The sequence below is a fragment of the Scyliorhinus canicula genome, chromosome 8, assembly GCF_902713615.1.
Source record: "Scyliorhinus canicula chromosome 8, sScyCan1.1, whole genome shotgun sequence".
NCBI classification, from domain to species: Eukaryota; Metazoa; Chordata; class Chondrichthyes; order Carcharhiniformes; family Scyliorhinidae; genus Scyliorhinus; species Scyliorhinus canicula.
Genome location: NC_052153.1, coordinates 8471456 through 8495743, shown reverse-complemented (window position 1 = coordinate 8495743; position 24288 = coordinate 8471456). Strand labels below are relative to the sequence as shown.

The 24288-nt window shown below is 49.7% G+C and overlaps 1 protein-coding gene across 2 annotated transcripts in view; it reads left to right on the top strand.

The window, feature by feature from the left end:
* LOC119970106 (atrial natriuretic peptide receptor 1) overlaps positions 1-24288 on the top strand; it is a 75948-nt gene that overhangs the window by 40267 nt on the left and 11393 nt on the right. For both annotated transcript variants that reach the window (XM_038804127.1, XM_038804128.1), the window contains exons 12-19: positions 6222-6343; positions 6961-7102; positions 7623-7671; positions 10598-10702; positions 10815-10934; positions 13609-13702; positions 13870-13957; positions 22855-22994. In XM_038804127.1, coding sequence (XP_038660055.1) covers positions 6222-6343; positions 6961-7102; positions 7623-7671; positions 10598-10702; positions 10815-10934; positions 13609-13702; positions 13870-13957; positions 22855-22994 — 860 coding nt within the window. The remainder of the gene's footprint in view (positions 1-6221; positions 6344-6960; positions 7103-7622; positions 7672-10597; positions 10703-10814; positions 10935-13608; positions 13703-13869; positions 13958-22854; positions 22995-24288) is intronic.

The following is a 24288-nucleotide window of genomic DNA, read 5'->3' as shown; positions in this document are numbered from 1 at the left end:
TGTTTTAGTTAATAAGTTGCTGCCTCATCAGGCATGGTGACACAGTGGTTAGCACTGCTGCCTCACCCCGCCAGGGACCTGGGATCAATTCCGGCCTCGGGAGACTGTCTGTGTGGAGTCTGCACATTCTCCCCGTGTCTGCGTGGGTTTCCTCCGGGTGCTCCGGTTTCCTCCCACAGTCCAAAGATGTGCAGGTGAGGTGGATTGGCCATAGTCAATGCGTGGGGGTTACAGGGATAAGGTGGAGAGTGGGCCTAGGTAGCGTGTCCTTTCGGAGTGTCGGTGCAGACCCGATAGGCCGAATGGCCTTCTTCTGCACTGTAGGGATTCTATGATTCGATGCTATGATTCTTGACTGGAGATGCCAGGAGTGAAGATCATCCTCCTGTATCTCAACCGTACAACACATGAATGTGACTTGGATATTTAATCCTGGGATGTATGACAGGCATATCCACTGTGCTCCTTATCCACACGTAAACACAAACACACACAGACAGGTAAACACGCACACTCACAGCTGATAATAATGCCGGAGTGAGGAGCTGAGTGAACAGTGGCAGAAACTGGGTATCTTCTGAACAAATGAGATTGCAGGATTGAGAAATAAACAATACAAAAGCTGTGTAGAAAATGTAAATTAGAGTGGGTGAATTAAATGGCAAATTGGTTTGAGAGAAATAAAAAGAGGGAAAGAAAAGATGAATATTGGAGAAGAGAGATGGAATGCAAAAGAAAAAGCTAAATTCTAACACTTTTAGATACAGTTTGAAAATCTCCACCAACCAATTAAAATCTGAAGAAAATAGCCTTCACACTTACAAAGGAAAATTTTCAGTGCCTGAGAGGCGTTTTTGTAAGGAATTGATTCTGAACAGGTTATTAACACAGGACTTAGTCTGGGGTTGACAAGGTTTTTATTTTGATGTGGGTTTCGTTTTGTAAACAATGCAAATTCGTGGAACTCGCTGCATGTCAACGGTGAGTCAGCAAACGGGATCCTGGCCAGATTTTACGTTGCTCTGGTGGATGCGCGCCTCACGCGAGAGCCAGCCTGCCCGAACAGGCGCCGGAATGTGGCGACTAGGGGCTTTTCACTTCATTTGAAGCCTACTTGTGACAATAAGCGATTTGCATTTGCAGAGAAGATAGTCAAGCGACAATTAAACCCATTAAAGAGCCAATTGATAGCCTGTCTTACACGGTCCACCTGCTTTTATGGTCGGCAGGCAGGCTGATTGGCCAGACGGGCATTTAGCTACTATCTCGATCCAGGGCGGGATTAAATGTCAGGACAGAAATAACATTTTTAAAATATGTCTGGGGATTGAAGTTTTCCGAGTTCTGCTGTCAGGTGTGCATAATATGGTTTGATGGTTCCTGTCATTAGAAGCAAGTTATCCCCAACTAATACCTTGGAAGACCCACAGGTGTGAGAAAATGTATTCTGTACTAATGGAACTGGACAGAGTTCATTTCCAAATGAAGTCCCGAGTCCCTACTGTAAACTGGTTGATTCTATTGATCAATTAAGCTGCTTCGATTCTTGGACCAGAAGGTTGTTCTTGGGTGAAGTCCCACTCCAGAGACCTGAACACAGAAGGAAGGCTGTCACTCCCGGAGTAGTTTAATTTGAAGTTCCCTGAGACAGCTCCCCAGCAGCTGTCCACCTTGAGGGCGCCCAATTAGAAGCGTCCGCCCATTCCATCCCTTATCTCAGTGCCCACCTTCTTCCCGCGCCTGTCGGCAGCAGTGCGCCTTTCCCAGGGCGGGTTTGATGCTGGCTGCCTGGCAATTAGCCAGCTAGTGCAAAATCGCATTCTGGGGCAGATCACAGCCAGAGGCGCGTTTTGCATCAGCTTCTGGGCCCTCTAAATGCTCGTGCCCAACAGGCGCAAAGTCCAGGCTGCTGGTTTTGTGAAGCTAACAGCAAAGTGTTGCAATTCGGACAGCAACATTTAGGTTTCTGAGCTTACCTGTGATTAACTGTCCCTTGCCTGATGTTGCTGCACCATTTTCACATCAGAGAATCACAGAATCCCTACAGTGCAGAAAGAGGCCACTCAGCCCATCGAGTCTGCACCGACCCTCTGAAAGAGCGCCCTCCCCAATCCCACTCCCCTATTCCCGTAACCTCACCTAACCTGCAAATCTTTGGACACTAAGGGGCAATTTAGCATGGTTAATCCACCTAACCTGAAAATCTTTGGGCTGTGGAAGGAAACCGGAGCACCCGGAGGAAACCCAGGCAGAGATGGGGAGAATGTGCAGACTCCATGCAGACAATGAGCCGGAATCGAACCCGGGCCCCTGGCGCTATGAGACAGCAGTGCTAACCACTGTGCCACTATGTCTATTTTGTTATGCTCTTGACGTAGCATAAGCTGCTTCCTTGATGTGTACTCTGACAAAGGAAGGTTCAGACTTGGAGATAGCTTTAACACGTTTATTAAACTGTTAACGATTCTCCTACTTGGATTCAACTCTCCCGTTAATCCTTCTGTAGCTACTCAGACTGATGAACCAGTGTGCTACAATCCACGTGGTGGGTGTGATGTGTTTCAAATCAACCCTGTCTGTACTCACTAAGTGTCTCCACTGGAAAGAGGAAGATCATGTTTGCTGTGACCTTATATATGGGTTGGTGTAATGCCCCCCCCCCCCTGTGGTGGTGTCACCTCTGTGTATGTCTTGAATGCCCATTGGTCGTGTCCTATCTTACTGGCCTATTGGTTGAATGTCTGTGTCATGTTTCTGGTGCTCCCCCTAGTGTCTATCTAGTCTACGTGTATTTACATTAACCCCTTGTGTATTTACAGTGATGCATATCACCACATCTCCCTTTTTTGTGTTACATATTTTCTGTACAGTGTTAAAGAAAATTGAACAAAAACAGGTAGATAAGTGATGCTATGTACAAGTTATGATAACAGTGATCATTAAACAATAAGTCCAAATCATATGATTGAGTCCAAAATTCATTAATTATTATGGTTGAGTGTCTTTCTTGTTGGGTTGGTGAGGTGGTGATGTTGATGGTGGCATTGCTTTGTAAATGCCATCAGTGTCCCTGTGCGTAAAGAACCAAGAAGTGGTCAAATCACTTCATTGTCTGATTTAGTGTCTTTTTTTCTTCCGATGCTTGTGGTGGTGATGTATGCAATCTGTGTCGTCCTGCCATGGTATGTCATTGTACTGAGCTGAGCAGTAACAGTGTCCCTCATTTGCAGAGTCATACCATGTTGTACCAGTCGTAGTTCCACTGTTGTTGTCTTTGTCCATTGTTGCCTTTGGTACGCTTCTTGTTATTGTCTTTGATGTTGTTGTTGTGTTGGTTGGTTGTGTTGTCGTGTTTGCTGCGCTCAAGGACCACACTCTGTGGATAATACGAGTCCTTCACACAGTTACCCGTGTCAGCGTGATTTGTGGCATCTGCTGTTTCCTTGAGCGGCCGTCACTGAGTTTGCGGCGCTCCCCGTCTGGAGTCATGTCCGGCTTACTTGAATCAGCTTTGGCTTTACGATGCTCCCTGTCTGGAGCCCTTTCTGGTTCACCTGAATCAGCTTTGGTTTCTTGACGCTCCCCATCCGGAGACGTTGCAGGCTCACTTGAATCTTCTGAGGTTTCTTGATGCTCCACATCCGGAGTCAAAACAATCAGGAATTCTTTTGCTTGTGGAGAGGCTCGAGCGAATGAGGTTTGAAGTAACGTGGTGTCACCGGAGTCACCAGTAGTCTCACTGTGATTGTCGAGTGCCTCTGTACACACTAGCTGAGGTCTTTCACCTTGCACATCTTGTATGGGAAGTGGGATGCCGTCTTCACTGGTCGCACATACAGTGGGTAGAGCCTCAGTGTGTTCTTGTCATTCACTTGAGCTGGGTAGACTGTCAGAGTCTTCTTGTGGCTCAATCTGGGTGGACTGTCATAGTCGCTTTGTTGTTCACTCGAGCGTGGTGTACTGTCAGAGTCTTCTTGCTGTGCACTTGAGCATGGCAGACTGTCATAGTCTTGCTGTTGTTCACTTGAGCGTGGCAGACTTGCATCATCTGCTGCTGGTTGCTTAGAGGAGGTTGCTAGACCCTCATGGTCTTGTTCATGCAAGGTCTTGCGTTCCTTCAATCGTGGAGTCTGTCCATGAGCTCACTGTGGAGGCTTGTGTCACTCCCTCTGTGGAGTCTTGCAGCGTTCCCTGTGTGGAATTGTGCATTGGTCTTGCTGTGGAGTCTTTCATCGCTTTTGTGTGGAGTCGGGGACCCTTCGCGGTGCATGGACCACTCTCTGTGTGGCAGCAGGCCGCTCTCTGTGTGGCAGCAGGCCGCTCTCTGTGTGGCAGCAGGCCGCTCTCTGTGTGGCAGCAGGCCGCTCTCTGTGTGGCAGCAGGCCGCTCTCTGTGTGGCAGCAGGCCGCTCTCTGTGTGGCAGCAGGCCGCTCTCTGTGTGGCAGCAGGCCGCTCTCTGTGTGGCAGCAGGCCGCTCTCTGTGGGTTTGTGCCGCTCTCTGTCTCTGGGTGTCAGGCCGCAGCATAATCCTGCACTCACGAATCGGGATGTCATATATGCTGGGCTGAGGATTCCCCAATCCGAAGAACTCGGTGTCGAGTTCTTCAATGTACAACACGTCTAGTTGCGGTCCGGATTGGTACTGAGGTAGCCACCTCCCAAGGTGAAATCTTCGTCTGAGTCGTTGCCTTCCAAGACCATATAATTTTCTAGGGTGGTGCTTACTGCTTGTTGCAGGGTTCTGCGGAGGTTACATTCAGCCAGTGGTCGAATTTCAGGCATTGTACTGTCGTTTCGGGTGAAAGAAACTGGTTTTACAGCTTTAAAACTTTTTTTCGTGTTTGGGGACATTTCCCCTTTAAGTGGGCGTGGTCCAGGGCCTCTGACGTCACAAAGTGTGTGACGTAGAGCGTAGGAAGCGATTGCACATGCGCAGATTGCTGTTCCTTTACTTGGGGCCTTTTTCGCAATTGCGCATGCGCGGCTTCTCGCGCATGTACAGACGGATCTTCCCGTTCTGTGCGCTCTTCGCACAACTGCACATGTGCAGCACCTTTTCCAAGATGGCCGCAAATCAAAACTGCCGTTTGTTGCTGCAAGCCTACCTCGTGGTGAATTTTGGCGCCTCTTTTACCGATTTTTTTTTTGTATGACTCTCGCAGAATTCTTGGAATTTGTCCAGGACTGCCTGGAAGCCGCTCTTGTTTTGCCCCTTTGAGTATTTGAAGGTCTGGAAGATTTCAGCTGCTGCTGGACCCGCGATAGTAAGTAGAAGTTTTATTTTCTCTGCATCCGCCGCGCCATCTCAGTCGGAGGCTACCAGGAAGATCTCGAATCTCTGCCTGAACCAACGCCAGTTTTCACTGAGATTGTCTTGGTACCTGAGCTGCTGTGGAACCAGAATCTCGAACATCATCTTGCCTGGGTGCTGTTGCTGGTTGTCACTGTTTGCTGAGTTGTAACTATATGGATTTAAACAGGTCACTCCTTGGTACCATGTTTTGTTATGCTCTTGACGTAGCATAAGCTGCTTCCTTGATGTGCTCTCTGACAAAGGAAGGTTCAGACTTGGAGATAGCTTTAACACGTTTATTAAACTGTTAACGATTCTCCTAATTGGATTCGATTCTCCTGTAAATCCTTCTATAGCTACTCAGACTGACGAACCAGTCTGCTACAATCCACGTGGTGGGTGTGATGTGTTCAATCAACCCTCTCTGTACTCACTAAGTGTCTCCACTGGAAAGAGGAAGATCATGTGTGTTGTGTCCTTTATATATGGGTTGGTGTAATGCCCTCCTGTGGTAGTGTCACCTCTGTGTGTATTGTGAATGCCCATTGGTCTTGTCCTATCTTACTGGCCTATTGGTTGAATGTCTGTGTGTCATGTCTCTGGTGCTCCCTCTAGTGTCTATCTAGTCTACGTGTATTTCCAGTAACCCCTTGTGTATTTACAGTGATGCATATCACCACAATGTCGATCAAAATAAAATGCACCATTAGCCTCACTATTACTTTGACAAGAAAATCAGGTCAAAATGTTGTCGTTTTTTTAAGAAACCAAAATTATTTTGGCAAGGATACTCTGTAATGACGATGATAACCCTTTGAATTGAACTTAACATTGACGATTTGGCCCAATTTTAAATGATACAATTGTATTTCAGTCTTGTGTGGCTTTTCTGGCAAATGTTGGTTAACCCTTTGTGGTTTCACCACAGATTTTCCTTTGCCACTGACATCGCCAGGGGAATGGCTTACCTTCACCAGCATAAAATGTACCATGGCAAGTTAAAATCCACCAATACAGTGATTGATGACCGTTGGGTTTGCAAACTTACAGGTGAGGAATGGCAGTGTCTAATGTCAGCACGCAGCCAGCTGGCCAAAGACTCTCATCATAGAATCGTATGTCACAGAAGGAAATTGTTCAGCCCATTGTCTATGTGCTGGCTCTTTAAAACAGCTCCCCAATTAATTATAGAATCCCTACAGTGCAGAAAGAAGCCTTTCAGTCCATCGGGTCTGTGCTGACCCTCTGAAAGAGCACCCTACCTACGCATCCTCCCCCAGTAACCCCACCTAACCTGCACATCTTTGGACTGTGGGCGGGAACCGGAGCAGTCACGGGGAGAACGTGCATACTCCACACAGTCACCAAGGTCGGAATTGAACCCGGGTCCTAGGTGCTGAGGCAGCAGTGCTAACCACAGTGCCGCTGTGCCGGTTTAGTTCCGCTCGCCACTGCTCTTCCCCGTTGACCACTGCTCTTCCCCATTGACCTATAACATGTGTCCTTTTCAATGTTTATCCAATTCTCTTTTGAAAGTTACCATTGAATCTGCTTCTACTGCCCTTTCATTTCGGATCACAAATTAAAACAAATTCTCCGCATCTCCCTCTCTGGTTGTTCTTTCAATCGCCTTAAATCCGTGTCCTGCATCTTGTGTTCCCCACCAGATTTCTGCTTGCCAACCTACAGGAAGGAAGACTTTGCAGAGCCCCCTACACTGTACCATCAGCGGTTGCTCCAAGTGTACTTGCCTCCTGAGGCCCAAATGATGCCACATTTTGACCCCACCTTTACGACAGATGTATACAGGTAACTTGGAGAATAAAACCAATGAGTGTCATTTAAACTGTGGCTCAGTAGGTTAACGCTCTTGCCTCTGAATAAAATTTGACCACAAAAATATCATACTGGTGACGGGGGGGGGGGGGGGGGGGGGGGGGGGTAGATTATGAGGGATATTGCGGGTGGATGTGGGGTGAGGGGGCATGGGGCTATGTGACGGTTGGGTTGAGGGATAAGGGGCATAAAAACAATGTTGGAGAACTGAGCCAAAATCCCAGAGAACAGAGGTAGACCTTGTAAACCAACATGAAAATCTAGCCCACGCCCTCCCAGAAGTGCCAGCCTTGCTCAGTCACCTGTGTCAAACTCGTGTCAGTGAAGTACCATCGGAGCGAGGGGGAAAAGATTTAAATAAATATATTGAAGCATGTGTGATACTGAAGTAAAATGGAGATGATTAGAGTTTTATGCCTGGGACTGAGGTTTCGTCTCGGCACCTATCTTTTCTGGAAATGGGTATTAAAGAAAGATTTTGTGATTCTTACAGCTATGGCATCATTCTACTAGAAATTGCAACCAGAAGCGACCTTGTGCCGGTAAGTTTAATTCAAAACGTGAAGTGGAATCCAGGCCGATCCTTTGATCCAAACCCTGCGCTAACCGGCTCCATAATCGTATTTCTGTTCTGAACATAGGAAGGAGAAGAGGCCATTCTGCCCCACCAGCTTGTTCTATCTTTCAACTTAACATCATGGCTGCTCTTTAGCCTAACTCTGTAGCCGACCCACTTTTGTTCCGTAAACCTTGGTCTGAAAGATAAAATCCGTTAATCACAGTTTTGACATTTTCTATTGGCCACAGGTCCTTTTTATTTCCTGTGGGAAAGAGTTCCAGATATCTGGGACCCTCTGTGTGAAGAAGTGTTTCCTGATATCATCCTGAACTGCCCCAACCAGGCCACATGTTCCTACAACTGCCGTGCCTTTGCCACACCTTCGGTTGTTGTTCAGTTTTCTTTTGTTATCCTCTTTAGCCCAATGCAATACTGTTGCAGTATGAAAACCACGTGTAGTACGGCCCTCAATACTGGACTATTGTCCTTGTCTCTCTTCAGCAGTACCATCTTGAGGAAACCACTTTCCCCACCATATGCAGAATAGTTTTAGACCATTTTCTGTAGTTATTCAGAAAGGGTTGTGGAAGCAGATTCTGTAGCAAAATTCAACAGCAATACTGTGATAAATATAAGAAATTGTTATAAGGAATGGAGAACAATACAGGTCCCATCAAGACCAACCGCCTGTATCCGTCTATACCCCGTCTGATCATGTGCCTATCCAGATAAGATCGCTAACGTATCTGCCTCAACCACTTGGCAGTGCATTCCAGGCCACCACCACCCTCTGTGTAAAAAGCCTCTCCTGCACTTCTCCACTGAACCTTCCCCCCCCCCCCCCTCACCTTGACCTTGTGCCCCCTTGTGATTTTCAATTCCGCCCTGGGAAAAAGCCTCCAACTGGTCACCCCATCTATACCCCTAATAATTTTATAAACTTCTATCAGGTTACCCCCTGGCCTTCATCTCTCTAGGGAGAACCATCCCAGTTTATTCAAAACTGTCCTCATAGCTGATACCCTCCATAGATAGAATTTACAGTGCAGAAGGAGGCCATTCGGCCCATCGACTCTGCACTGGCTCTTGGAAAGAGCACCCTACTCAAAGTCAACACCTCCACCCTATCCCCATAACCCAGTAACCCCACCTAACACTAAGGGTAATGTTGGACACTAAGGGCAATTTATCATGGCCAATGCACCTAACACGCACATCTTTGGACTGTGGGAGGAAACCGGAGCACCCGGAGGAAACCCACGCACACACAGGGAGGATGTGCAGACTCCGCACAAACAGTGACCCAAGCCGGAATCGAACCTGGGACCCTGGAGCTGTGAAGCAATTATGCTATCCACAATGCTACCGTGCTGCCCATACTAGACAACATCCTGGTAAACCTTTTCTGTACTTTCACCAAAGCCTTCACTTCCTTCTGGTGGTGCTGTGACCAGAATTGGACACATTTTTTAGTTTGTATTTTTGCAGCAATGTTTTTGAAACCTCGGTTTATATACTTACAGACAGTATGCCTGTTCGAGCTGTGATTAAAAGAAGGTCATCAGTGATTTTTGCAGAGAACCAATGTAATGTTGTGACCGTTTGAGCCTGGCTAAACAAATTGAGGCTTGTTTTGTAACAAAAGACAAAAGTATGTCATGTGCGTTGAGTGCTGCTGATGTAACCAATGGGAGGGGCCAGGTGGGTAGGACAAAGGAGTTGCTTCCAGGACTCTGAGCTGAGCAGAAGGTTTTCAGCTTAGTCCTAAGAAAAGGTTTCTCTCTCCAAGCACTCTGCACCAAGATAAAGAAGTTAAACCTGATTGTTAACTTTATGCATAAGTGGTATTTGAAATATATGGGTTGCTTAATTGGAACATAGAGGCAGGTTTCAGGAAGCAAGTAAAGATGTTGTACCTGTTAACTGTAAAGCTATTTCTTTGTTGCTAATGTGCTTAATGCTGTGTTCAAATTAAAGTTTGTCTTCATATCAAAGCTGTTTACTGGTCAGTGTTATCACTCCTGTGGTGCAGTAACATTGCCTTAACGTTTAACCAAATGCAAATAGGTGGGTTCTAGTCCGAGATCTGAACCAAAATGAGAGTTTTTGTCTAGACCCAGCACGGTAGAATTGTGGATAGCACAATTGCTTCACAGCTCCAGGGTCCCAGGTTCAATTCAGGCTTGGGTCACTGTCTGTGCGGAGTCTGCACATCCTACCCGTGTGTGCGTGGGTTTCCTCTGGGTGCTCCGGTTTCCTCCCACAGTCCAAAGATGTGCAGGTTAGGTGGATTGGCCATGATAAATTGCCCTTAGTGTCCAAAATGCCCTTAGTGTTGGGTGGGGTTACTGGGTTATGGGGATAGGGTGGAGGTGTTAACCTTGGGTAGGGTGCTCTTTCCAGGAGCCGGTGCAGACTCGATGGGCCGAATGGCCTCCTTCTGCACTGTAAATTCTATGATCTATGAATATTCAATAGTAAGATCCAATAGTAATATTCAGAGCAAAACAGAAAAAAATATTTGAAGAGAAAACATTTCCAGGGCTGTGGGGGGCAAGCAGGGGAGGGTGGGACTATCTGCCTGTGTGTAGTTTGTCCGTTCTCCCTGTGTCTGCCTGAGTTTCCTCCAGGTCCTCCCACAGTCCAAAGGTGTGCAGGTTAGGTGGACTGGCCATGCTAAATTGTCTCTTAGTGTCCAGGGATGTGCAGGTTAGATTACGGATATAGGGTGGGGTGGGCGGAGTGGACCTGGGTGAGGTGCTCATTCGGAGGGTCGGTGCAGACTCGATGGGCCGAATGGCCTCCTTCTGCACTTTCGGGATCCTGTGATTCCATGACACCGAGAAAATTGTGATGCGGCTTTCAATCAAACGAGAAAGCTTAACACGTATCCTTATGTCGCACTGCAGAAGGAAGATGGAAATTCTACCGAGTGTGGCCGGTGCCCACCTCTACCAGAATTAATAAGTGGGAAATCGGAAAATGCCTGTCCTTGCCCAACCGAATACGTCATGGTAAGGACGTCATGGTCACAGACAAAAAAATCAACTTCCCAGCAAATAATTGATCAATAACTTTGTGAGTAAAACCTCTTCTTTTTTAACAAATTTCTCCTTTTGCCCCCAGCTGATTAGGAAATGCCAGGCGAAGATATCAACCAATCGACCCACCTTTGAACAAGTGAAGAAATACCTGTATAAAATTAACCCCAATAAAGTCAGCCCGGTGGACATGATGATGACCCTGGTACTGTTGGCAAATTTGAATTTAACTATCTGTTATTTAAAACAGTATAATCACAGCATGTGCCAGTATCTTCCCAGCTTCTACAAAATCCAAAGTTAAATGTTACATAGAGTATTTTTTTATTTAGCTGTATGGAATATGCAGCACAGAAGGAGGCCATTTGGCCCCACTGGTCTATGCTGGTATTTATGCTCCACTTGAGCCTCCTCCCACCCCTCTTCACCTCACCCGACCCTCCAATCCCTTTCTCTCTCATATCCTCATCCAGCATCCCTTTACCATCCCATACCACTCGCCTGTGGGAGTGAATTCCACTTTCTCGCCATTCGCTGGAAAGATTTCTCCTGAATTCTGGAATGGAGTTAAGGTGATTGGTCACCTTGCCTTTTTGCTCATGTAAGGTTGGACCATTATTCTAAACTGCTCTCAAAAAGTGGAAGAGGGCTTCTCATCAAGGACCCAGCGCAGACGTGACGGACTGAATTGCTCCGTTCTAAGTTCTGTCATTCTATAATATACACCAGTCTCCCTCAGACACTGGGCGGCACGGTGGCACAGAGGTTAGCACTGTTGCTTCACAGCTCCAGGGCTCCAGGTTCGATTCTCGGCTTGGGTCACTGTCTGTGTGGAGTCTGCACATCCTCCCCGTGTGTGCGTGGGTTTCCTCCGGGTGCTCTGGTTTCCGCCCACAATCTAAAGATGTGCGGGTTAGGTGGATTGGCCATGATAAATTGCTCCTTAGTGTCAAAAAAAGGTTAGGTGGGGTTACTACGTTACGGGGATAGGATGGAGGGGTGGGCTTAAGTAGGGTGCTCTTTCCAAGGGCCGGTGCAGACTCGATGGGCCGAATGGCCTCTTTCTGCAGTGTAAATTCTATGAAACTATGACACTCGGGTGCAATCCACTTGGCAGACAGTGGAGTCTGCAAGGTATCCCGTTGGAATTCTGAGCCTGAGGTAGTTGTGCGTCAACTTGGGCAATTGACCAAGAGCTGCATCTAAGCAAAGGAATGGAAAGATTGGAGAAGCTGGGATTGTCTCCATTAGGACAGGGAAGGTTAAGAGGAGATTTAGTGGGGGTGTTCACAATTAGGTAGAGTAGATAGAGAGAAACGGTACCCACTGGGAGAAGGATCAATGCCAGGGAATAGATAGAGAGAAACGGTACCCACTGGGAGAAGGATCAATGCCGGGGAATAGATAGAGAGAAACAGTACCCACTGGGAGAAGGATCAATGCCAAGGAATTGGCAGAACAACCAAAGGGCAAAGGAGGAGGAATGTGTTAAAACTGCAAGCTGGCATGACAAATGAACATTGTCTGTAAGGGAGCTGGCTGCTGATTCAAATAAAATGTTAAAATAGTAATAATTGAAAAGTGGAACCGGATAAATAAAAAGGAAAGAGCCAGGGGGTGCAACATGGGCTACATGGTAACACAGTGGTTAGCACTGTGGCTTCACAGCGCCAAGGTCCCAGGTTCGATTCCCGGCTTGGGTCACTGTCTGTGCGGAGTCTGCACATTCTCCCCGTGTCTGAGTGGGTTTCCTCCGGGTGCTCCGCTTTCCTCCCGCAAGTCCCGAAACACGTGCTTGTTAGGTGAATTGGACATTCTGAATTCTCGATCTGTGTAATGAACAAGTGCCGGAATGTGGCGGCTCGGGGATTTTCGCAGTAGCTTCTTTGCAAGTGTTCAATGTAAGCCTTCTTGTGACAATAAAGATTATTTTAAAAAAAAGATTATAATTGTTTAGCCCTTTCACAGAGCTGGCACAGAGCAATGGGCTGAATGGCCACCATCTGTGCAGTTGGATTCAATGTGCCAGGTACTTGCTTTTCCCTGGGTAAGTGTGTACAGGCACGCTCCCTCATCCAAAGCATAAAATTAAATAGGCATCAAACAATTCAAAACCCCAACGAGTGACTGAATGATTACTTTCAGTAGAAAGAGCAGCAAACCGCATCTCCACCACTGGAATTGGAATTGCCACCAGATCTGAACTTGTGTGCTCTCCGGAGAAATAATAATCACTCCTCATTTGCTGGCTTGACTTCCAGAGAGATGGAAGGATCTCGAGGGAACAGCAAACTGCCTCTTGCAGCAGTGTCTCTCTAAATTAAAGACGGTTCCAATAAAAAAGGTGTGTGCAATGTGGGCGGGCCATCTGGCAGTAAGTGGGCGGAGCATCCATCTGGAGGTGGGCGGGCCCTCTGGCTGTAAGTGGGCGGAGCATCCATCTGGAGGTGGGCGGGCCCTCTGGCTGTAAGTGGGCGGAGTATCCAGTGGAATGTGGGCAGATCCTCTGGCTGTCAGCGGGCAGGTTTTCCAGTGGGAATTATGTGTGGCCACTGCCAGTAAGTAGGCGTCTGTTAAACGGCAGGGTCTTTGGCAGTTATTGGCTGGTTCGGCTCCCAGTTTTCCCCTTGGCCCTGCACCATTCACAGATATGTAAATGACAATGGTGGATATTGGTCCAAGTAGGTTTGCAAAAAAAGAAATAAAAATGATTTGACCTTGGGTCCAAACCTGTTGCTAAATCGGGGTCAGCACACCTGGCCCCGAAGTTGAGGTTGGCAATGTTTATTCCTGACTGTGCTGATATGAAGAAGTCAGGACTCACCCAGATTCTGTTACATGACTGGTTAGTTCGGTAACTGATGGATGTCTGTGTTAAGATGGAAAAGTACAGCAAACACCTGGAAACTCTGGTCGCTGAGAGGACACAAGACCTGGTTCACGAGAAACAGAAAACGGACCGCCTGCTTTACAGTGAGTCCCAAAACGGCAACACCGTCAACAAAACACACCCGCATTCCAACAATCTAATAGAACAATGATTACTCGTTGTGGTTTCAACAAACACAAAATTGCTGACAGATTTCACTATGTTTCCATTTAGGTTTTGCACGCATGTAAGATATTTGTTCCTCTTTTAGGTATGCTACCCAAACAAGTAGCTGATGACCTAAGGCAAGGAATCGTGACTCAAGCTCAGAACTATGCGAGCGCAACAATATTCTTCAGGTAAATACCACAACCAAAATGTTTGTTTATAAAACACCTTTAATGTAATAGAGTGGGTGGTGTCATAATATGCACCTATGCACATCATGAGGTAAAAACAGGCAGTGATAGACACCCAGGTTAGCCAATCAACACACAGGACAGAACAGAACCAATCACTAGACAGAACACTCGAGGGGGGCTTCCTACTACAAAACACACGAGGCATCAGCACTCCTCCTCTTTCCACTGGTGACAACAGTCGTGACAGTCAGGGTGTATATATCAGTTAGCACCTTCTACACGTGGCTCAGGGCTAGTCTGGTCTAGTTAGTTAGAGTTAGCACACTAAGAGTAGTAGAGTGTTAACCCACAGCAAGCTGTGTGCCTTGTTACAGAAGTTCAATAAATCGTATTGAGCCAACGTCTAAGTTTGGTCTCGGCTTTCCAGTCTAACTGCATCCAGTTGCAGTCTGTGTTACCCCAGGGTGAATAACACGACAGGGGCATGGTGGTGCAGTGGTTAGCACTGATGCTTCACCGCGATAAGGACCTAGGTTCAATTCCAGCCCCGGGTCACTGTCCGTGTGGAGTTTGCACATTCTCCCCGTGTTTGCGTGGGTTTCACCCCCACAACCCAAAGATGTGCAGGGTAGGTGGTTTGGCCACCCTAAATTGCCCCTTAATTGGAAAAAATTTAAAAGTACATGTATATAATAAAATGCCCAAGGCACTTCACAGGGGCATTATAAAACAAGTAGAACACCAAGTCACAAATGGCAATATTAGAGAAGATGGTGGAAACCTGGTCAAAGGGGTGGGTTTTAAACATCTTGAACGGGGAAAGTGAGGGAAGTAGAGGGCGTAGCAAGGAAATCCCAACGGTTTGGACCCAGACAGCTGAAGGCATAGCCACCAATCGGCTAAAAGGTTAAAATGAGGGATCGGAATTGGATGTGTACAGAGGTGGGATTCTCCCAGCCCGGGGCGGGATCCTCCCAGCCCGGGGCTGGGGGAGGGATTCTCCCAGCCCGGGGCGGGATTCTCCCAGCCCGGGGCCAGGGGCGGGATTCTCCCAGCCCTAAAGAATCCCCGCAACCGGGCCGCAACTGGAGCGGAGAATCGCCGCCACTGGCGCCGGCATGTTTGGCGCGGCGCCGGTCCCGGGCCGCTGTACGTGGCCGGGCCGCCGATTCTCCGGCCCGGTTCAGCCGAGCAGCCGCTCTGAAAAGGCAGAGTCCCGTCAACGCCGTCCACACCTGGTCGCAGTCGGCGGGAACTCTGCGCGCCGGGTTGGGGGCGCCTGTGGGGGGGGGGGGGGGCTCCGACCCGGGGGGGGCTCCGACCCCGGGGGGGGGGGGGGGCCTCCGATGTGGCCTGGCCCGCGATCAGGGCCCACCGATCGGCGGGTTGGCCTCTCGCTCCCCGGGCCTATTTTCTTACACGCCAGCCCCTGAACTCCCGCGCCATGTTGCATGTGGCCCAGCGCGTTGAGGGAGGCCACCGCGCACGTGCTTGTTGGCGCCGATGCCACTGCGCATGCCCTCGTTGGCACCACCGTGCATGCGTGGGTTGGCGCGGCGCACAGTTCGCGCCGGGATGGGAGTCTGGAGCGGCGTGAACCCTCCAGCGCCATGCTGGCCCCCTGTAGGGGCCAGAATCGGTACTCCCAGCAGCTCGTTCACGCCGTCGTTTCCGACACTCTGCCGCCGATGGAGAAGATGGCAGAGATAGGGTGGCATAGCGAAGGCACAAAGGGATTTGAAAGCAAGGCTGAGAATTTTAGAATCAAGATGTTGCTTGAGCAAGTCAGTAAATACAGGGGGGAAGAGTGAACGATGGATGGTGCAAGTAAGGAAATGGACAGCAAAGATTTTGAATGACCTCAAGTTTACAGAGGGTGGGAATGTGAGAAGCTGGCCTGGAGTGCATTGGAATAGTTGGAATGTGCAACAACTGGACACTCCTTCAGACTTCCTCACCAACCCAGGTTGCAAAGTGCACTTCAAGGGTTTTGTCCACACACAGTACGAGCTAAAAAGGCCAGAGTGCTGTAAGGCGAGAGGCAGTCTATTAAAAGAACCAACTTGCATTGAGCAAAGTGAATAGCAAAGTGTCAGCAAGCTATTATAGAACGATGTCTTCAATCTGAGTGATGGGGAGCTAAGCTGTACGTGGATATTTGCAGCCACTGTCAGCGGCTCTTCCTGCTTAGTAAGTGAATGATCCCGACAATGTCGGTGACGTACTAAACAGGGATTGCGTCTCTTTGTGAATCAAAAACAGTTCAACAGATTTCATTGTCAGCACTTGTTTGGAAGCAAGGTAAATGTTCCAAATCGAGTTAAGCTTCACCATCATGGTGAAGGGTATAAAAAGGTGCCTGTTAGCCACATACATTTGACAATGACATGCCCATTCTGCAATTTAATGAATGCCTCCCTTGCATGTTGCTGCAGTTCCCTCTGTATTAACGGCACCCCCAGTTTGGTGTAGGCTGCAAGTTTTGGAGTGTTACTTCAAATTCCCAAATCCAATGGGGGGGGGGAAATTCCCGTATCAGCCTCCCCGGACAGGCGCCGGAATGTGGCGACTCGGGGCTTTTCACAGTAACTTCATTGAAGCCTACTCGTGACAATAAGCGATTTTCATTTCATTTCATTGCAGGTCATTTGGGAGTCCTTCAAAAACGCCTGACAACAAATGAAAGGCAAATTGATTCCTTGTACATTTCACACAGCTTCTCACCTTGTTGTGTTTATGTTGATGCTCAGCATATCTATGTAAAATGATGAGCTGTTTGCTAAAATGTGTTTACAGCACTTGTTATAAATAAATGTGGTTTAAAATAGAAGCGCTTTTACTTATTATAAAGTAAGTCGGCATTGTGGGTATTCCCACAAGACACGGTCTGCAGCGGTTCAAGAAGGCAGCTCACCACCACCTTCTCAAAGGGCAATTGGGGATGGGCAATAAATACTGACCGATAGCCAGCAAAGCCCAAGGGCTGAATTCTCCGTTTCAGGGACTATGTCCCCACGCCGTCTGGTCTTTTATGCCAGGAAAACCGGTGTCAAAAGGCCACAGATTCACCGTCTTGCAGGGGGCTAGCAGGCAGCTGTTGTGGGTCTCGCAGCTCCAGCTGCCGATACAGCCCACCCGCACTTCCGGGTCAGAGGCCGCGCATGGGCACGGCGACGGCCTCCAGCGGCTGCGCCACGCTCCATGGCGGACTCAGACCACAGATCTAGACCGTGGAAATAGTGCCCCTGATGGGCTGCGCGCCCTACCCGAACCGCAACCCCCCCCACCCTCTAATCGGCCCTCCCCCGACTGTGGCAGTCCCGGACTGAGTCCGTAGCCACCACACGAGTATCACGGACGGTGGGACCATGAGTGGTCCACACCATTGGCAATCCAACCTGTCGGGGGATGGAGAATAGCGGGGACGGCCTCAGGCAATGGCTCTAGGTGGTGGGTACTCGGCGCGACGTACTCCCGCTGCTTTTCGGGGGGCGGAGAATCGCGGAACCGGCGCCGGGCCCGAATTCATGCGGGAAACTGGATTCTCCGCCCCGTCGCCGAACGCGATTTTGGCGCCGGGGTGCGGAGAATCCTGCCCCACATCTCTTGAATGACATTTTTAAAAGTCAAAGTGCAATACCGCCAGTAATGTACTTTTTTATGATGTGTCGTAAGGCAGGAAATTCAGCAGCTAATTTGTGCACAGCAAGCCCTCCCATGAACAGCAATGAGATAGTGATGAGATTTGTCTGTTTTAGTGACGTTGGTCGAGGGATAAATCTTGGCCGGGACGCCGAGGGAGAGCTCCACTGCTTTTCTTTGAACCGTGCCATGGGATCTCTGACATCCCACCGAGACGACAGGCAAACTGTTTAACGTTTCATTCATTCGAAGAATGTTACAAACATTTCCTGGTATTGGAAGACTAAGCGTCGCTTTAAGTTCTGTCTTAACGTATGAGCTAGCAACTAATCCGTGTGTCAAGTGTGGACTTCCCATGTGATACAGGATTAATCTGTGATGTATTTGTGATCCATTAAAAGATGCTAGCTTTGCAAACACCATCGTAGAACAGTAATTTAGGAAAACATATTGCACTTCCACAAAACGTCTTCCTCTGCTATGAAAACCAATGTCATTAATTATGTTTGCAATAAATTTGTTTAATGCAGGACCAACAACTTGTATTTATACAACAGCTTTAACATAATAAAACATCACAAAGTGCATCACAGAGGAGTGATGAGCCTGAAATTTAACATCGAGCGACGTAAGGAGATATTGGCCGTGATTCTCTGAGCCTTCGCGCCGAAATCGCACTCGGCGCGGGGGGCGGAGAATGGGGCTCGGGTCCGACGCAAACCTTCGGCAACCAGAAAATCAGCGGCAGTCGCGCTCGCGCGGTCGACCCGGCGCAGGCCGGGGGCTGTTGAACGAGGCCCCCGCGGTCGACCAGCCAAGTTCCCGCCGGTGTGGTTCACGTATGGTTCCAGCCGGTGGGAGCTCGGCATCGCAGCTGCAGTGGACGTCCTGGTGGGGGGGGCGGGGGGATCAGTCTCTGGGGAGCGGGGCTCCATGACGACCAGGCCCACAATCGGGGCCACCAATCGGCGGGCGTGCGTGATCTGGGGGGGGTGGCCTACCTTCTTCCGCGCCGGCTCGCTGTGTGGCTCCGCCATTATGGCGGACCAGGCGCCGCAGCCGGCCGCCGCGCGGACCCACGGCCGGGAGTGCTGGCTGGGCCACGTTTCGGCAGCTGTGCGGAGCCTTCCGGCGCCGTGCTGGCCCCGTGTGGGCCTTGGAATCGCTGGGCCAAGAGGCCCGTTGACGCCGCCGTGAAACACTCCGGTGTTTACGCCGGCGTCCACACCTAGCCGTGGTTTTGGAGAATCCCGTCCATTAAATCAGATGACTGAAAGCTCAGTGGTGGAGATAGGTTTTAATGAGTGTCTTAAAGGAGGAGAGAGATGTGGAGAGGGTCAGGGAAGGAATTCCAGAGTTTGGGGTCCAGGCAGTTGAAGGCACGACCGCCCATGGCGGGACGAAGGGAAGTGGAGGCCAGAATTGGAGGAGCTCAGAGTTCTTCGAGAGCTGGAATAAAACAGCAGACAAAGCAGTTTGCATAGATTATTATAGATGCAATCATCCCGCAGTAATTTCAAGATTAGAATGATGAGACACATGTGAGTGACGGCTAAGAAATTTCTGCCCTGCTCCCTAAAGTAAGAGAGGGTTAAATGCGGAATCTGAGGCTATGCATCTGAAGTAGTGAATTAGCTGCTTCTTCCTTTCTTGAGCTTCCAACCAGTCTTAGACCATCAACATACAGTCTGTCACAGAAAGGTGCACGGTAGCTGTAGTGGGAACTTGTTGACCATAATCACTTAAAGACTGGAAAGTGCTGAGGTTTGTGCACCTTCCTGACACAGAATTTTATTAAAAATCCTTTCCCATTTAAATCCCTGCTATTATTATCTCTCCCCCCCCCCCCCCCCCCCCCCCCATCAGCATCTCAAAATGACATGATCTGTTCGTTAACCCAATGCTCCCTGTGGGATCTTGCTGTGCCCGGGTTGGCTGCCATGTTGTCCCATCTTTGCAACAGGGACTGAAAGTCCTCCACTGGCAGCGAAGCACTTTGAGACAACCTGAGGTTGTGTAAAAATAGTTCTTTTCCTCGGCTGCAGTTTGCAAACACCACCAGAGTCAGATACTGGGCTGCAAACTCCTCCGTGACCAGTGCCCAATTTAGTCTGTGATGAGCTAAATGGGGCAAGTTGGCAGTTTAACTCTTCATTTCTGCCAAATGCATCCCCATTATAACACATTGCTTGATTTCGATAGCACTCCTCCCCCTCTGGGTACCATGGCTTACGGGCACTGGTGACCATTGAATTCCATTGGGTTGGCCCAGGACGACACTTGGAAAATGGCTGCAGTGGGTTTGCTGTTGCCTCCTGCAGTATGGCCGACCAGGAAACTCTCCCACTCTTCATGGGCAAAATTCTCCGACCCCCCGCAGGGTCGGAGAATCACCCGGGACCGGCGAAAATCCCGCCCCCACCGTGCCCGGAATTCTCCTCCACCAGGGAATTGGCAGGGGTGGGAATCGCGCCCCACTGATTGGCGTGCCCTCCGCGCCGATCGGCGAGCCCCCTTCGGCGATTCTCCGGCCCGCGATGGGCCGAAGTCCCGCCGCTGGGAGGCCTCTCCCGCCGCCATGGTTTGAACCACCTCTGGTGGCGGCAGGATCGGCGGCGCGAGCGGGCCCCCGGGGTACTGGGGGGGGGGGGGGGGCGCCGGGCGATCGGACCCCGGGGGGTGCCCCCACGGTGGCCTGGCCTGCGATCAGGGCCCACCGATTGGCGGGCCAGTGCCATGGGGGCACTCTTTTTTTCTTCCATGGCCTCCACCATGGCGGAGGCGGAAGAGAATCCCCCACCGCGCAGGCGCCGGTGGTGACGTCCAGGACGACACTTGGCAAATGGCGCTTGGCAAATGACACTTGGCACCTTTGGTGAGGCCCGACGCCGGAGTGGTTGGCGCCACTCCCCTACACCGGGACCCCCCACCCCACCGGGTAGGGGAGAATCCCAGCCCATGTCTGCCATCAGGCGCCCTGGAAGGATTTGCAGGCTGATAATCAATCTGTTTGGCCACATTAAGAATGAGTATGGTCTGCAACTGTTCCAGTTTCCTATGTGCCTGTTGAATACAGAGAGCTTGAGTTTATTGCTCACGTGTATCTGATTAGGATGTATTCCTTGTGGTGAGTTTTACGTTGAATTTGAAAGGATAAAAACAGGCCATTCAACCAACTAGTCCATCCTGGTATTTATCCTCCTTAAGAGCCTCCTCCCTTCCTTCTTCATCTCATAGACCTTTATGTTCCATTCTCCCTCATGTGATTGTCCAGCTTCCCTTTAAATGCAAACGAGTAATTCATTTCAAGCTTTTCTTATTCTTTCAGCGAATGGAGGCATGGCTGGCTAGGCCAGCATTTGTTCCCCATCCCCAAGTGTCCTTGGGAAGATGACGCTTGCTATGGTAGCGAGTTCCACCTTCTCCCCACTCTCTGGGCAAAGAGGTTTATGCGTGGAATTTCCCCAAACTTTGCCGGTGTGAGATTCGGAATGAAAACCGGCTTGTGCCTCTCCAGATGCTCCACGTCCAGCTCCATGATGTGTTTGGTATGCTGGGTCTGCGACGACTGTGTTTACCATCGCAGTGAGAGAGACAGGCTTCCAACACTTGGAGAAACGCAACTCTATTTTATTGAACTACCAACTGTTAAACATACTTGCACTGTGGGTTGACACTATTCTGAGTTGACTGGAGACCTGAGGCTAACCTGCCCAGACTATCTGACTGCCACATGGCGTATGTGCTAGTTGTGGCTCACGGGTTCTGACTGTCTCAGAGGCTGGGTCCCGAGAGGGCGGGAAAACTAGTGCCCTCTGGCTTTATAGTGGCCGTGTCCTGTCTGGTGATTGGCTGCTGTGTTCTGTGTGCTCACTGGCCATCCTGTGTGTCAATCAATATCTGTCTGTGCACCATCATATACTTGTGTGTATATGGTGACACTCCATAGAGCCTTCTTCAAAGGTCGCCTTGATCTGCATTTAAAATGGGCAGCACGGTAGCATAGTGGTTAGCATCAATGCTTCACAGCTCCAGGGTCCCAGGTTCGGTTCCCGGCTGGGTCACTGTCTGTGCGGAGTCTGCACGTCCTCCCCGTGTGTGCGTGGGTTTCCTCCGGGTGCTCCGGTTTCCTCCCACAGTCCAAAGATGTGCGGGTTAGGTGGATTGGCCATGCTAAATTGCCCGTAGTGTCCTAAAAAGTAAGGTTAAGGGTGAGTTGTTGGGTTACGGGTATATGGTGGATATGTGAGTTTGAGTAGGGTGATCATTGCTCGGCACAACATCGAGGGCCGAAGGGCCTGTTCTGTGCTGTACTGTTCTAAATTCTAAATTCTAAATTCTAAAATAAACTTTCCCCATCACCTCACAGACACCGTGGCCCCTGCCACAAGCATCAGGGAACCCCCCCCCCCCCCCCCCCCCCCTCACAAGCATTGGGGCACACCCCCACCACACATAAAGGGAGCCCCTCCCAAAAGGGGGCCCCCATAGGTCCCAACCCTGGAACTACCAGCTTGTCACTGTAGGGGGCAATGACAGGGCATCCTTCACCACTAGGGGGTTATACTTACTTGTGGTCATTGCAACTGGAATTCGTTTTTGAAAACCGGTGGTGATTTGGGCCAGCGTGACGTCACACCGGCTGGGTGGAACGATACGAAGAAGGCGGAATATGGGCGGCTCGGTGGCACAGTGGTTAGCACTGCAGTCTCACAGCTCCAGGGACTCGGGTTCGATTCCAATCTTGGGTGACTGTCTGTGTGGAGTTTGCACTTTCTCCCCGTGTGTGCGTGGGTTTGTTCCGGGTGCTCCGGTTTCCTCCCACAGTTCAAAGGTGTGCAGGTTAGGTGGGTTGGCCGTGATCAATTGCCCTTAGTGACCAAAAGGTTAGGTGGGGATACGGGCACGGGGCGGGGGAGTGGGCTTGGGTACGATGCTCTTTCAAAGGGTCGGTGCAGACCCGATGGGCCAAATGGCTTCCTTGTGCACCGTAGGGATTCTATCATTCTAAATGCCCTGCTAATGATATTAAAATCTAATCTAATCTCTGCGAATCAGCCTCACGCCCTACCTGGACGTGAACCTGATGAAATCACCAGGAGGGAGTTGGGAAGTTCGGAAAGCCCTCCATCGCAAGTCCCATTTTTGGCCTCTCAGGCGATTTGAGCGGCCATTACGAGATTTTAACCCACGGCAGCCGCCAGGCCACGGCCTATGTTTTTATGAATTAATTTTTCTTTTCTGCTCCACAGTGATATTGAAGGCTTCACACAGTTGTCCAGTACGAGTACACCGTATCAAGTGGTAGAATTGTTGAACAAATTATACACAACCTTCGATGAAATCATCGACAATCATGACGTCTACAAAGTAGAAACTATAGGGGACGCGTGTAAGTATTTTGTGTGGATTTTCTAAAAATCAACGTTATTCATTGTTTCTTTAGCAACCACTTAGTTTATACAGAGTGCCCTTCGCAGAACGGAGGTCGTGGTGGCGCAGTGGGTAGCGTTCCTGCCTCTGGGCCAGAAACCAAGGGTTCAAGACCCATCCCAGCACTCGGTGGCCAAGGAAGTTGCGTTCACAACATACCCAAACAGGTTGATTGTGTCGAAAGGGAAAATGCTGGAAAATCTCAGCAAGTCTGGCAGCATCTGTAGGGAGAGAAAAGAGCTAACGTTTCGAGTCCAATGACTCTTTGTCAAGGCCCAGTCGAGTCATCGGACTCGAAACGTTAGCTCTTTTCTCTCCCTACAGATGCTGCCAGACTTGCTGAGATTTTCCCTTTCGTTTCCGATTCCAGCATCCGCAGTAATTTGCTTTTATATAGGTTGAGTGTGTCAACTTGCAAACTCCTTCCAACGCGCCAGTGACTGGCGGTAAGGGCGGGAGAGATGCCTGGTCAACCACGCTTGATGTGGAGTGGTGTCTCTGAAGCTATAAGATTCTGACGACAGACCTTTTCCGGGTAAAACTCGCAATGGGAATATATTAAAGTCTGCCTTGTGCACCATTAGGTATGTGGATGGAAACAGCAAAACCCTGAACAGAATAAAACAGCCCAGGAGAATTATCAAACAAAATTGGACATTGAGTTGTATAAGAGTTTAAGGGGTTGAGAGGGTGACAGAGAAAGAGAGGGGTGAGTGGTGAGATGGTGGAAGGATTTGAAAACAAGTATACTACAACCATTGAAAAGTCAGGTTGGTCAAATCTTAATGTGGGGTTGTGCTGGCTGCCAACGCTCCAGGAATGTCCAGCAATTAACGGTGAAGCTGTTGTGAGCAACGAGGGAAAAAAAATAACCTGCAACCTCTCTGGTCCGGAACTATTGTTTGGATACACCAGGGGCGGGATTCTCCCGCAATTGGCGGGATGGCCCGACGCCGGCGCCAAGAACGGCGCAAACCCCTCCGGCACGAGCCACCCGGAAGTTGCGGAATCCTCCGTATGTCCAGGGGCTAGGCTGGTGCCAGAGGGGTTGGCACCACGCCAACTGGCGCCGAAGGGCCGCCGTGGTTCCGCGCATGCGCAGTACCGCCGGCATGTTCTGGCGCATGCGCAGTACCGCCGGCATGTTCTGGAGCATGCGCAGAACCGTGGCCGTGTTCCTGTACATGTGCACGGGGGGTTCTTCTCCGCGGCGGCCATGGCGGAGCCCTACAGAGGCCGGGGCGGAGGGAAAG